Source organism: Eumetopias jubatus, unplaced genomic scaffold (assembly GCF_037043125.1).
Source record: "Eumetopias jubatus isolate StellerSeaLion01/CBP00866 unplaced genomic scaffold, mEumJub1_p1.0 scaffold_3, whole genome shotgun sequence".
Classification (NCBI taxonomy): Eukaryota; Metazoa; Chordata; class Mammalia; order Carnivora; family Otariidae; genus Eumetopias; species Eumetopias jubatus.
Window position 1 is genome coordinate 34200063 of NW_028274809.1, and position 15371 is coordinate 34215433.

The following is a 15371-nucleotide window of genomic DNA, read 5'->3' on the forward strand; positions in this document are numbered from 1 at the left end:
CAACACGGATGAATCTTGAAAACATCATGCTAAGTGAAATAAACCAGACATAGAAGAAAAATATTCTATGACTGCACTTACATGAAGTACCTAGAAGAGTTAGATTCATGGAGACAGCAGTTAGAATAGTGGCTCGCAGGGGCTGGGGGAAGGGAGTAATAGAGAGTCTTTGTTTAATGGGTACAGAGTTTTAGTTTGGGATGACAAAAAGTTTTGGAGATGGATAATGGCGATGGTTATATTACAATGTGAATGTACTTAACGCCACTGAATTGTACATTTTAAAATGCTTAAAATCGGGGTGTGTGGGTGGCTCAGCTGGTTAAGTATCTGACTCTTGATTTTGGCTCATGATTTCAGGGTCGTGGGATTGAGCCCTGTGTCAGGCTTTGCGCTCGGTGGGGAGTCTGCTTGAGGATTGTCTCCCTCTCCCCCTCCCCTCACTCATACTCTCCCTCTAAAATAAATAAATAAATCTTAAAAAAGTAAAATGGTTAAAATGGTAAATTTTATGTTGTGTGTATTTTAACACAATACAAAAAGGTAAAGAACAAAAACAAAATGGTGTAATTAGCCTAAAACATTGAAGTTGCTAATAGAATCTTTTCAGGTTTGAAAAGGTGGCAGAAAGAAAGAAGAAACGATGATGGGAGACGAGAGAGCATTGGTATTAAGTGCTGGGAATAACCAGTATGTCCTACTTGTCTGTTTTCCATAGTCTGTTTGCTCTGGGCCCCCACTGACACTGCTGTCACCTGGGTTCACTGTGAATGAGGGGCTCTGGCACTCTATGGTATCATTAGTTTCTTTAAGACGAAGGCTCTAATGCTCCCTCATGTTCATCTGCCTCTTAAAATGCACTCAGTTTGGGGCACCTGGGTGGCTCAGTCGGTTAAGTGTCCGACTCTGGATTTCGGCTCAGGTCATGATCTCAGGGTTGGGAGATTGAGCCCAGCATGGAGCCTGCTTAAGATTCTCTCTCTCTCCCTCTCCCTCTGCACCCTCCAACCAATAAATAAATAAATAAATAAAATGCACTCAGCTTGTACCCTATGGGGTTTCATGGCCTAGCACAATAGGATTTCCCCCCTTTCCTTCCTTTGTCAATTGGCAATCTTCTCCCTACTCACTTCCCCTTTTACCACTCTGAAAAGAAAAAAACATGGGGGAAGATAATCGTGGTGTAAACACCTGATACCTGACAATTATGTAGAGAGTAAACAAATAACAGTAAACTCAATGAAAGATGCCTATTGCTCTATTTTTGTATTACTTTTTGAGTTTTACTGGGAAAACAATAATAAGAATGGAATGAATAAGCAGTGACAATAATTTTAACTTAAAATTGAATTTCTATTTTGTGTTATTATTCATGGTTAAATTCATGAAACGCTTATCAATGAAATCATATACATTTGTGTATATCTTGTATATGTGAGGGATACGTAGCTTAAGACAGACTTAAAGGACTGGTTGGTGAACTGAAGAAATAATGCAGAAGGCAGCACAGAAAGTTAAGGAGACAGGAAATATGAAAGAGAGGATAAGAGCTGTGGATAATAAGAAAACATGGTCTGATAATCTTTCATTGGAGCTCCAGAAAGAGACGGGAATAGAGGCAACATTCAAGAAAGAAATGACCAACTAAAGACATGATTTGTAACTGGAAGAAGCACAATACATACCAAGCAGGGTAAGTAAAAGGAAACCCACACCAGACACCTTAAAGTGAAAACTCTATAATAATAATAAAGGCAAAAAAAAAAATCTTTAAAACATCTAGCTAAAATGAGAGATCACCTGTAAAAGTAAGACAATAAGGCTCAAAGCAAATTTCTCAACAGTTAGGCTAAAAGCAAACCTCACAACAGCAACAACGGAACACAAAGCAGGGGGATGATATCTTCAAAGTTCTGAGAAAAAATAAGCATCAACCTTGAATTACATCCCCAGCAAGTTTACCTTTCAACAATGAGAGTTTAAGACACAAAAGCCGAGTTTGCCACCGATAGGCCTACACTAAAGAACATTCTAAAAGATTTACTTCAAAAGAAAGGAAAATTATTCCAAAAGTAAGACTTGAAGTGCACAGTTTTAAACAGTTTTAAATTTCTAAACAGTTTTAAAGGGTTTTAAATTTATTTGCGCTTAACGAAAGTAGCTTTAAGTATATAAAGCAAAGATGAATGGAATTATGACAAATCAACAATGTAGTGAACAATTTCAACACAACTTTGATTGATAAGTTAAACAGACAGAAATGATATAAAGAAGATTTGGATAACACAATTAACCTTGAATTTTTGAATATATGTAAAAACCTGTACCCAACAATTCAGGAATCTGTATTCTTCTCAAACGCATGGGAAATATTTACAAATACCGATCACATACTAGGTCAGTGCTTCTTATGCTATCTTTGGTGGAACACCAGCTTTTTCTCAACTTTGGTGGTGACTTTTAATATTTAAATAATTTCAAACTTAAAAGTTGCAAGAATAGTAGAAAGAACTCTCTTCAAGCAGATTTACCAATTGCCAATGTTTTGCCTCTTTCATTTTTTCCTTTTTTTCTGAAGCAGTAGAGAGAGTAAGTTGCAGATCTTTAATTCTTCACCTCTACATATTCTCTCTTACATAACAACAGTGCCATTATCAAAATCAGGAAATTTAACATTGATTCAACACTACTCTCTGATCCACAGTCCAAATTTAAATTTTACCTTTTGTCCCAGTACTGTTCTTTAGGTCCATTTCCTCCAGGATCCAATCTAGGACGATGCATTGCATTTGTTGGCTTATCTCTTTAGTTTCTTTATTCTGGAACAATTCCTCAGTCTTTCTTTGCCTTTTAAAACCTTGACCCAGTAGGGGATCAAAATATGCCACCCCAAAATATGCCACTCTGGTATAAAGATTATTTTGAGCTGAAGGCAACTGAGCAAAAGCAAACATATGATGAGCTTTCTGCCTCCCCCTTTCTGCCTGAAAGTAGGGCATAAATTCCCCTTGTGAGGATGTCCATCCCACAATTTACTGTCCCTAAAGAGTCCAGAAACCCCTTATCACTTCCCTACAAATTTATCATCCTTTGTCAGAATGGTATTAAAGCCTCCAAGCCTAGCTGCTTCTTTGGGGGTTTTCTCTTCTTTCTATAAAGCCCCTCCCCCATGTCACATAAAACTTTTAACATCAAATAAAATTTACATGCTTTTCTCCCATTAATCTGTTGTCAGTTTGCAGGCTCATCCACAGACTCTAAGAGGACAGAGGGAAATTTTCCCTCTCCTACAACCCTTTACAAGAGGACGGGCCAGTTATGTTGCAGAATGTCCCTCTAACAGAGTTAATTTATCTGATGTTCGGGATTTTTTTGGGCAGGAAAACCGCATAAGTGATATTGTACCCTTCTCAGTGCTTCTTATTAGGAGGCACCTTGTGTCAGTCAGTCCCATTATTGATAATATTAACTCTAATCACTTGGTGAAGGTGGTGTCTGCCAAGTTTCTCTACTATAAATTACTTTTTTTCTTTGTAATTGATAAGTAATTTGTGGAGAGATACTTTGAGACAACGTAAATTTTTTATTACTCATCAAACTTTTTGCTCTAGTTTAGCATTGCTAATTCTTCTTTGAGCCAATCACTACTACACTGCAAAACAGTGGTTTTCTAAGTGCATCATTTCTTCTCCAGTTATTATTTGGTGTGCTACTGTAAGGAGGTGCTTCCTTTCTTATCCAGGTAGCCAGCTAACCTTAGCATGGACTTACACATTCTTATTTTATTCAGTGGGTTATAATCCATTACCCACATAATTTGCTTTGATTTAAGTCAAATTGTACTCAAATTGTACATCTGTGACCAGTGGACATTTCTTCAAGTTGCTTCCCCTGTCTTTTTTATATAATCCCATCATTTTTTGACTACTTTGTAAAAAAATGTTCTGGCCCACCAAGATGTTCCTGGCTCATCTTATACTTTCCCTGCCCTAGCCTTAGAATTGGCCATTTCTCCAAAATGTCTGAGTTCTTTTTAGTGGGGAATGGTATCAGGAAATCAAGATCTGAGTGGCAGACCAACACTTATATAAAATACAAAAATTAATTTCTTGAAAAATAATGCACATAACAGAACCAAATGCAAATCTTCCCTTGAAATCATTCAAGACCTCAAAAATATCCCACAAATTAAATTCCAAGGCAAATTAGCATATCGCTGTCAAAAACAACTAAACACACATGGAAAAAAAGATACCATATGCAAGAACCAAAAGAAACAATAAACAGTGGAAATAGACTTACAAGGACCTTTGCTCTAGATATGTAAGAGCTTAGAGAGAAAATGATAAAACTACTAAAAGACGTTAAAGACAAACCAAACAGATGAAGAGATATACTGTGTTTAAAAATTGGAAAACAATATTATAAAGGTGTTAATTATCCTGAGAGTTCTATAATTTCAATGCAATTTCTAATGAAAATGCCACAAGGATTTTTTTCATGAAACTTGAAACATTGAATCTAAAACGTATATGAAAAATCATGGGGCACCAGCTGGCTCAGTCGGTAGAGCATGCAACTCTTTATCTCAGGGTTGTGGGTTCAAGTCCCACAATAGGCGTAGAGATTCACAAAAATAAAATCTTCATAAATAAATAAATAAAATGTATATGAAAAATCAAAGGGGAAAAATAGCCAAGACCCTCCTGAGGAAGGAGATGAAATAGGTGGGGACACTTGTCCTACCAGATATCAAATATTATTATAAAGCTATAACAATTAATACAGTGGGACATTGGTGCAGGGACAGAGAAACTGGCCCCCAGTGGAACAGAATAGAGTAGAGAGCCCAGACACAGACCTCTGCATTTATGGAAACTTGATTTATGAGAGATTTGGCATAGCAGATCACCAAAGAAATTGGGGTGAGACAATTGGTTGGCACAGACAAAAATCAATTTCCAGTATATTAAACATTAAAATGAAAGGACAAACTTTACAACTTTTAAAAGGATGTATTGGAAAATACCATTCTGACCTCAAGGAGGGAAGAATTTTTTAAACAAGAAACAAACGGGCTAACCATAAAAGAAAAGACTGATAAGGTCAACAATATTAAAATTAAGAACTTCTGTTCGAAAAGACAACATAAAGATATGAAAGCATAAGCCATGAACTGAGGAGGCTTCTTGCAACACGTGAACCTGATAAAAGGTTCATATTCAGAATAGAAGAACACATATACATCAATAAAGAAAGAAAGAAAGGGAGGGAGGGATGGAGGGAGACAGAGACAGAGACCAAAAGAAAATAAGCAAAAGACACAAGTAAGTATTCATAGAGGAGAAGCACAAATGGCAAATAATCCATGAAAAGGTGTCCAACCTCATTAGTAATTAGGAAAATGCAAATTTAGATCACAATATGATACCATTCTATGCACTTGATTATAAAGTTGGTGCAGCTGTGGATAAGGGGCCGTAACACGTGGCTGGTGTATAAATTGTTACAACTACTTTGGAAAGCAACTGGCGCTATTTCCGGCAGTTGAAACTTCATATACCCTGTGACACTGCAAATCCACTAAGTAAGTACTATAAAGAAATCCTTAAATATGAGTACCAAGTATATTCATTACAACGAAAGCAAACAAAACAAAAAACCAAACTAACCAATTGAAACATCCATCAACAGGGAATAAAGCTACACGGGGCAACATGAATGATCTTAGACACGTTGAGTGGAAAACAGTGAGGCCCAGGAGGCTAAAAACAACATAATGCCATTTTTACAAAGACTCAAAAGCAGGTAAAACAAAACAATATCTTTAGAACACACAAAAAATGTAAAAATATGATTTTTAGAAGGGATAAGGGAATGAAGGTAAGAAAAAAATTCAGGTTTGAAGCTGGCCTGGTAGAGGGGCAGGTTGTTGGGAGAGGGGCACACGGAATATGACAGCGTGTTCTAGTTGTGATACTGGGTAGTGGGTTCATGAAGTTCACTTATCATGCTTCTTAAACTACATCAGGCTTCTCAATCTTGACACTGTTGACATCTGGGGCTAGATAAATCTTCATAGTGGGGGGCTGTCCTGTGCCTTATAGGAGCATCCCAGGCCTCTACCCAGTAGATGCCAGAAGCACACCCCATCCAGCTGTGACAATAAAATATGGCTCCAGACATTGCAAAATGTCCCTGGGGAGTAAAATTTGCCCTGGTTGAGAACCACTGATGTATATATATGGTACTTACTTTTTCATGTGCGTGTTTTGTTTTGTTTTGAAGTAGGCTCCACGCCCAGCGTGAAGCCCAGTGCGGGGCTGGAACTCACAACAGTGAGATCAAGACCTGAGCTGAGACCAAGAGTCAGACATCTAGCCGACTCAGCCACCCAGGCACCCCTATATGGTCTATCTTTGGAATGTTTTCAATGTTCCATAATAAAACAAAGTTTAAAAGTGATGAGCCGAAGTTTCACTCTGTCTGTGAAGCACGACTAGGAAGTAATCATTAAGCCCTGAGAAAGCCAGAGCCCATCGCAAGCCTTTGAAGTGACAGCGCAGAGCCCTGAGAGCTGACAGTTGTGGGAGGATTTTGACTAGCTGGTGATATTTCTAGAAATGGTACTGGGTATTGGGGAATCAATGACTCCAGATACACGGGAGGGATATTTCTGCAACCTTTCTCAATTCTTTGGGAAATCCAAAAGCTTAGTTTAGCCTTTTAGACTACTATTTAATTTTTAAAAAATCTATTATTGATTTTTTTTTTAAAACAAGGCCTTTTGTTTATATAAGACCTTCTAAGGAACTGAAGGATGTCCACATATTTTGTTACCTTTGAGGGGGTGGCTATGATTGCAAAGTCACCACACATTTCACTGTGGCCCACGGATGACTGGGATATTTCCAGAAATAAGATCTGATAACATAACATTGCTGCTCAGGATGATGAGTTATCCCATACTCACTGTAGCACCCCATTAATCCAAGAGCCTCCCCAGTGATGTGGTTCTACTTGGAAACACCTATCTGATTCTTATACTATAGCCCCTCTCATGGAGAGAGTTTATCACCCTCATTTAAAAAATGGAGAAACATAGATACAAAGAGAATACCTGCTTTTCAAGATAACATAATCCAGAGTCACTAATTAGAAATAGAGTTGGTGTGAAAATCAGGTTTATTGAATCATGGTCTGTATGCCTTTTTCTCTAAGCTCGGCATGGTGCTTGGACACATGCAAGTGTTAGTGTGTAGACGTGTGTCTGTGTGTGTATCTGTGGTCAGGGAGTATGTGTGTGTGTTTCTCTGAGGACAAGGGGGAAAGACGAAGGACTGAAGAGAAGAGCTAGGAAGCGAGAGGCAGGGTAGAAAGAACATCGGATTCAGAATATGCCTTGGGCCAGATCTCTCTGAGTCTCAGTTTCTTTAACCATAAAAACTCACAAAATGATTGCAAAAGTCAAATGAGATATGTATTTAAAAGCACTTTATGTTTCTGTATATAAATGTGATTGTCATTGTTAACATTATTATTTAAAATGCAATACAGGTGATAAAGGAATCCTCATAGGTAAAATGACTCACATTTTCTTCATTTTCTTGGCACTAGCGCTTACCATATGTCCAGTTCAGAGGAATATTCAGTGGCTCCGAGCAAGGCATCAGGAGGCCGATACCAGAGGGTCACAACTTCTGAAGAGTATGTCTGGCTGGGAATGGACTTTGCCCGAGCGAGACCTGAACAAAGAAGAAAAGCACAGAACTCAATGTCCTAGGTCTTCCTGGAGAGCCAGGAAGCGAGGCATGCAACCAAGGAGTTAATAACTGGCAGAATAAACAGCATTTAAAAAATAATACACAAACTTTGGGTGCTTTTAATAGAGTCACTCAACTATCTTGACCCTCGTGGACCTCCTTATCAAGTGAATTTCTCAAATTTTTGCCTACTTTGCAGCTTGATGTGGCAACATCCAGCATGTGGTACCTTCCTGGAAGCTAAGTATAGTGAGGTGACCAACTTCTTCCCTGTTTATATGCTATAAACAGAACTGTAGTGTGAGCTTCCAGATCATGCCCTTTTGGTGGGTTTAAGCATTCTTCGCTTTTCCTCTTTCTCCAAGCTATAATCAGAAGGAGGTGGCAGCCATCTTTAAATATGTAGTTGGGGCAATACCCTAAAGATGGTGGGGCCTCAAGACAGAAGGGACATGGGTCAAGACACCACAGGGCCACCATACAAGCTCTGACTACTTAGGTTAGACTGTTATATGAGAGGGAGTTAAACTTTTTTTTAAAATGATTTATTTGTCAGAGAGAAAGATACAGAGAGAAAGAGCACAAGCAGGGGGGAGCGGAAGGCAGAGGGAGAAGCAGGCTCCCCACTGAGCAAGGACCTTGGGATCATGACCTGAGCCGAAGGCAGATGCCTAACCGACTGAGCCACCCAGGGCGTGCTGAGAAAGTTAAGCTTCTAACATGTTTACAACCTCCAGTTTGGGGTCTTGGTCATGGCAACAGAACTCAATTCACAACTAACATGGTCACCCTCCATTTTTGCAGTCCAGGAATCCCCAGTTTAGTAAAATACAGGGTGGGGACTGCTAATCCAAATTAATTAGTTTGGTAGGACTTTGGACACATCATTCTCAAGTTTTCTTCTGCAATATGAGAGTACTTTTTTTTTTTAAGAGGTGGGGAGGGGCAGAGGGAGAGGGAGAAAGAGAATCTTAAGCAGGCTCCATGCCCAGCATGGAGCCCAAAGTGGGGCTTGATTACATGACCCTAAGATGATGACCTGAGATGATGACCTGAGTTGAAATCAAGAGTCGGATGCTTAACCAACTGAGCCACCCAGGCGCCCCTATTAGTACTTTTGTCAGTTAGCTACTTATCTCACAGAATCACATGATCTAGAGCTGGGGAAAAACCTCAGTAGATGAGTCCTCTGTTGCGGGGAATTGATAAATGAATATAATTGATAAATGCTTACTTGCCCAGACGAAAGCTACTGTTAAATGCTTACTTGCCCAGACAAAAGCTACTGTTAAATGCTTTCTTGCCCAGATGAAAGCCACTGTCAGAATAAGTGCTGCAGCTACAGTGCAACCATATGATATCTGCCAAACAGAGAAGAGTGGTTCCTCAGCTCCAATTTTTCAACAAATATTTACTGAGCACCTATGGTGGTGTCCAGCACTAGGGATACAATGATAAGCAAAATGGACTCAGGCTGCCTTCAAAATGCTTACAGTCCAGTGGAAGAGACAAAATCATCACACAAATATACATGTGTGTATAATTATAAACTGTGATAAGTGCTAAAACAGAAAGATACAGTGATACCCCAGGGAAATCCACGTCACTTAGATGGTAATAAAAACCTCAGTTACTCATACAAAGACAGCTCTATTGATAGGTGAGCAGGAGCAAGGGCCCTGGGGCCTCTATTCCAGCAGGAGTCCATCCTATAATCTGGGGTTTACGTCTTTATCCTGTCATCATGGGATCTATGTGGACAGAATTTTTCTATCCACTCACGTGTAGGAAAACCTCCCAGGTACAGTTTGCTCTATACATGTCTCTCTATAAAAAATGGCAATGGGGCGGTAGAGGTGCCCAAGTTTTTGGATCCGATTAGACTGGGGCTTGATGGAATTCTAGATGCTACCAATCTCACCCTGTTTCTTGCCTCACACTTCCTATAGGGTAGTTTGACATCCTCACAAAGCATCACATGTCACGGGCCTCCACTTTTCAAAGGCCAGGCCCAGTCAATGCTTTAAACATGTGCACACAAAAGCATCATTGTTCATAGCCCAGAAAGAGACTCGAGGGGAGACTTACCAAAATCAGCCAGTTTGAGCTCTCCCAGGTGACTGATGAGTAAGTTCTGAGGTTTCAGGTCCCTGTGAAGAACGTGTTGGTGGTGGATGTATGCCAGGCCCCGCAAAAGTTGAAACATGAAAAGCTGGAAGGAATGAACACCTTATCTAAGCAGTTTTGAGCCACTATGTGTTGATTTCTCCTCTAAATCAAAAACAGTCATCTGAAAGAATATAGTAAAAGTGTCTCTTGAGAGACAAAAAAAATATGAAGATTTTACATTCAGAGAGGGGAAAAAAAAAGACAAGGAAAATCAAGTAAGTAGACCATGTTCTAAACAAAGGGATTCTGCCTTTTCCTGACATCTCATTTCTTTGATACTGGAGGGATTACCCTTCCTTAAAAATCTAAAGGGAAACTTTGAAGTTTCCTTTGGAACACTAGTTATTGATTTAGATGTGAAAGATTTAATTTTTTTTTTCCCACCGATGAACTTGGCATATAAGATCAAAGTTGACCTGGAAATGATATTCTAAGGTTTACAACTGCTTCAGTTTTCCAGGCTCTCTGATATGAAACCCTTTTAAAAACATAACACAAGGAGACCAGACTGGGAAATATATCTTTAGATGGTAGTAGGGAATAAAGGAACCATTCTTTTTTTAAAACTATTTTTAAAGTTCAAAGTTGAAAACAAGCTTCAGTACAGCCATTTGATTAAGAGGGAAGAGAGACCCCTCCCCCCCTCAAAAAAAATTAGACCAAAAAATCTGAAGAGAATAAGGAATAAACAACAGAAAGAAGAAAGAAGAAAGAAGAGGGAAACACACATTCTAGGCCCAAATTTTTAAATGTTGCATGTGGTAAATAAGGCATAGAAACCGAAGACATTAGTAAGTTCTCACCAATGTAGAAGCTGAAGGAAAAAGAGAATGCTTAGGATTCCAATGTCTTTTGCTCTTTTCCAGTGCCACTGGCAATTGAGAATTGAAACACCAACATTAGTGTTTACAAAGACCTCTGCCAACTGAGAACAAGTTCTGGCAATTTAGAAGAGAAAAGCCCAGCTCTGGCATTCCTGGAGACACAGACAAAGTAGCTGATGTGGAGCTGTGCAGATAGATCCACTTTTCCCTTCAATTAGGAACTTCAGAGACGCTGGGACCTGTACTAGCCTAACAATGACTAGGAGACATTGGAGCCAAGCTGAGGGGCCGCACGGTCTGACCAGAGCAGGAGCCTGGGGGCCGTGTACTTCCATGCAGGTCCCACCTCGGGCTCACAAGCCATTTAAGAATGTGAACGATTTCTTGCTGCTCCTACTTCAAATGTTCACTGGTTCTTTGAGTTTTCCCAGTGCTTTCCCTTCTTGGTGCTTTGCATACACACACTATCTATTTTACCATTCATCAAACCACGAAGCTACCAAAATGCGAAATTCCTATACCAACATTTAAACCTTCCAATCAGCTATAAATACAAATGTTTCTGGAAAAGACAATATGAAGAAGCAACTAAAATTTTAGGAAAAAGAGAAGATGCTATGTTGTGTGCTTACAGATATGCTTTTCAATGTGAAAATACTAAGGAAGGAGGGAGCACGAGACAATTGAGGGACAGAGACAGAAAGGAGGAAGGGAAAACATTTTATTGAACACCTCGCACCTTTTAGAATCCTCAAGGTAACCCCGTGAGGGAGAGAGTCTTGTCCCCGATTTGCAGATAAGAAAAATAAGGCTCAAGGAAACTTTAAGAACATGTCAAGAAACAGTTGGGGTCAAAACTCAAACTCAGACCTGCCTAACTCCTCTACAACATTCTGAGAAACCAGAGAAAAGAAAATTAAAACGTGACAGGGAAAGGGAGCATCAGCTGGCTGAGTCAGAGACAGGGCTTCTTTGTGGGCCAGCCTGAAATGCCTTTCATGTTGGAGTACAGACTGCCCTCACTAATGAGTCACACCCGCCTCCTACCTCCTCGCTCTTCGGGCCCTTTCCTCCCCGGCTCCATGTGTATGTCCACCAGCATTCATAAATGGTAATGCACTGCAGTATTAATGGATGGTATTTTATAGCCACACTTCCTAAAACTGCGGTCTGCCCTGATTAACCTCACCACCCACTCGCTCTTGAATCCTTTGCGACCTGGATTCTTCCTTCACACTGGCCCAAGCTTCACCGATAACACAACCCAACCCGATGGTGTTTTCTCAGTCAACAAGCCAAGTCGTGGGTGATTCTCTCCAGAGAGGCTTCCCATACCCCAGGGGTGAGTCCTGTTTTCAACACGGTGAGGCTCTTGGGGACAAAATAATTTCACTGGGCTAGTGCCATCTGGGCCAGAGGGAGCATTTGCACTGCTGCTTCTGCTGTGGGGAACTCATCCCTATCCTCCCTGGCTTTGATTGGAAAACTTCTTCCTTTGTGCTTCCACACACCCCTAAGAAATCCCTCTATTTATTAGTGTAGCTCTCACAGATCTACAACGTAGTCAAGTATGATTGCAGTCAAGTATGATTTTCAACTGTATTCCTGGTGCTAGTGGCCCTCTTGACCATGGCCTTCCCTGAAACTGTCTCTTCCCTTGACTTCCATGAGAGCGTACTTTTCTGGATCCTCTACAGTCTGAAAAGCTGCTTCCTTTTGTCTCTTGTTGTCCTGTTCCTCTTTCAACCCCTAAAGGCAAAAGTTCTATAATCAGTTCTTTTATCTTTGTGCATTTGCTCTTTTGGTTATCTGCTCTCTTGTCTTGAACTACAAACTCCCTGCGCCAATTACCCCCAAGTCTACATCTCCAGCATATAGCTTCCTCCTGGGCACTAATCTCCTCTCTGATTGTCTGCTGCTCATTTCCCTTGGATTTCCACCTCAACTAGAAGCTCACCATGTCTAAAACAGGACTCTTCTTCCTCCTCTCCAAATCAACTTCTTCTATTTCTGTTAATAGAGTTAAAATTCTTCTGGTCAATCAAGGAGATTATGTTAGCAATCCAGAAGGTGAGGCCTCGCCCTAGACTTCCTGAATCAGATGCCCACGTCATTCGTCTGCTCATTGAAGTTTGAGAAGCCCTGGGCTAGCCCACATCAATAAACTCCTAACTGGAATCTCCTACTCTTTAATCCATCCCACAGACCACAGTTACATAAATTTCCTTCTGATCGTATCATTCTCTCTCAACTCAAACCCCTTTAATGACCCTACTGTCTAAGAAATATAGTCCACATCTTAGAAAATAAGGCCCTCAGCCACCTACCCAATCTATTTTTCCAGACTTACATACACCACCCATCTCACTAATATATTCTCTGTGTCGGGCCAACAGGACCAGAGATGCGGTACTGGTACTAGTGGAAAAAGATCTTAACCGAGAATCACGGTCAGCAATGGCAGAAGCTGGTTCTATAACCTCAGGCAAAATACTTGTCTTCTCAAACCTTGGATTCCAATTCTGCAAAATAAGGAAGTTAGACCAGCCCAATGTTTTTAAGGCTTTTTTTTTTTCCTGCTGCAACTTACAATAAGAAATACATATGTATCCCATATTCATACACAGGTACATGTACAGTTTCAACTGGACCTAAAGTTGCACAAAATAACGCTTATTCTTGCTAGGTGTAATGTACTCTGATATTTTCTATTCTTTTGTCATCTATTCCATTTCATTTTTTAAAATGCTAGTTGCTGGGGCACCTGGGTGGCTCAGTCGTTAAGCAGCTGCCTTTGGCTCAGGTCATGGTCCCGGGGTTCTGGGATCGAGCCCCGCATCAGGCTCCCTGCTCAGCGGGGAGCCCGCTTCTCCCTCTCCCACTGCCCCCGCTTGTGTTCCCTCTCTCGCTGTGTCTCTCTCTGTCAAATAAATAAATAAATCTTAAAAAAAATGCTAGTTACTAATCACCAAATTGATTTCATAACCCACGAGTGGGTCAGAATGTGAAGACTGAAGAACACGGTGGCTCCTCCGACCCTAAGGGTCCAGTACTCTGGGAGCCTGTTCCTTCAACACTTCCATACTGCTCTGCTCTGCTCTTCTGCTTCTCTGCTCTGTACCTTTGCTGAAAACATTCTTTCCTCCTGTGACATCTTCCCCCATTCTAGCCTCTTGAAATGCAATGCATCTTTTAACGTCTGGCTTCATAAAAGCCCTTAAGATGAGAAGATATCTTTTACTTTTTTGCATATCTACACTTAGGTCTTATTTCTCACTTGGTGTTATTCACAAATGTCCTGTAATAGTACTGGTGCATATTTCTTAACTCTTGTTTTTGGTTGTAAGACCCTTGACGGTAGGAATCATGTCTTCTATGTCTTTTTATCCTTCTAAGCCTTTAGCACAGTGCCCGGTATGAGAGTCACTCGAGGCTGAAAATGTTCTTTCTCCGTTATTCTTTCTCTGAGGGTTCATCACCTTAACCGATACCTCTAGTTCCTTGACTCTTCTGCTCTCCCCGAGCTATCAGCAACCTATCTTCACTTCCTTCCTTCAGATTAGACTCAGTTTAGAAGCCTGACCATCACTTGAAACTTTCTCTTGACAATCTCCTCAAATCTCTTACCGAACTATCTTTTTCTTTCACATGTCTGGCAAAATCCCAACTCTTAATCAATCCAACCGTCTACTTTTTCTATTCCTCTATCTGAATTGCTCAGCACTGCCATTAAAAAGGAAATCCCATGATCATGCAGATAATTTAATGTTTTTCATTCTCACCAAGAGTCCTCAACACACTACTAAACATTCTTCCTTGGTTTGCCTGGTTAGGTCTCTATCCCATCCCCACTAGCTATTTTAAAATATTTTCACTCTCCTCAACCCTCAAACCTTCTTTTCCCCCTTGCTTCCAAGACTGGATTAGGTCCCTTTACCATGAGTTCTCATAATATTTCTAGTTAACATGGCCATAGCCCCTGTCACTTTGCTTCTTACTACCTATTTAAGTCTGTATATCCTCCTGGGCTTTGAGCTTATTGAAAATAAGAAACACAACTCTTCATTATTGAAACCTCAGAACTTAATATAATACCAAGTACTCAATCATTCTTGAATGAATAAATGAATAAAAGAATATAAGTGTTAATTAAATGAATGAGTACATCATATAGAAATTTCATATAGGTTATACCAAGGACCAATTAATTAATTAATGCCAATAAAAACCATAGGGAATGAAAAGTATGAAATGCAAATGGTTTCTAAAATTTACAGCAGACATAGAATCACAGCGAGTTGAGAGTTTATTATTAGTTCTATTCCAGTGACTGGGAAATGGAACTAGGTCCCATTTATAACAGGATCTGATAGAACAGGCAAACAAGTAACTAATTTTGACCTGACAAAGGTAGTTTGTTTGCTGATTCTGGTGAGGAACTAAAAATACAACACAAACTTTATCACGGACCATAGTAGTCTGCCGTGAAGAATGTATTTATTTTATGATGACTTAGCTTCACTTCTTTCCTTTGAATGCAATTCTTTTTAATTGCTTTGTACTTCTGAAGACACATTTTCATGATAGCAATGACTGACAAGTTTAGGCTGCCTGG

The 15371-nt window shown here is 40.0% G+C and overlaps 1 protein-coding gene across 3 annotated transcripts in view; it reads right to left on the minus strand.

The window, feature by feature from the left end:
- The window catches only part of CDK15 (cyclin dependent kinase 15), a 75593-nt gene that overhangs the window by 40792 nt on the left and 19430 nt on the right, over nt 1–15371 (minus strand). For all 3 annotated transcript variants that reach the window (XM_028125448.1, XM_028125444.1, XM_028125438.1), the window contains exons 7-8: nt 9852–9975; nt 7625–7745 (exon numbers count right to left, since the gene is read on the minus strand). In XM_028125448.1, coding sequence (XP_027981249.1) covers nt 7625–7745; nt 9852–9975 — 245 coding nt within the window. The remainder of the gene's footprint in view (nt 1–7624; nt 7746–9851; nt 9976–15371) is intronic.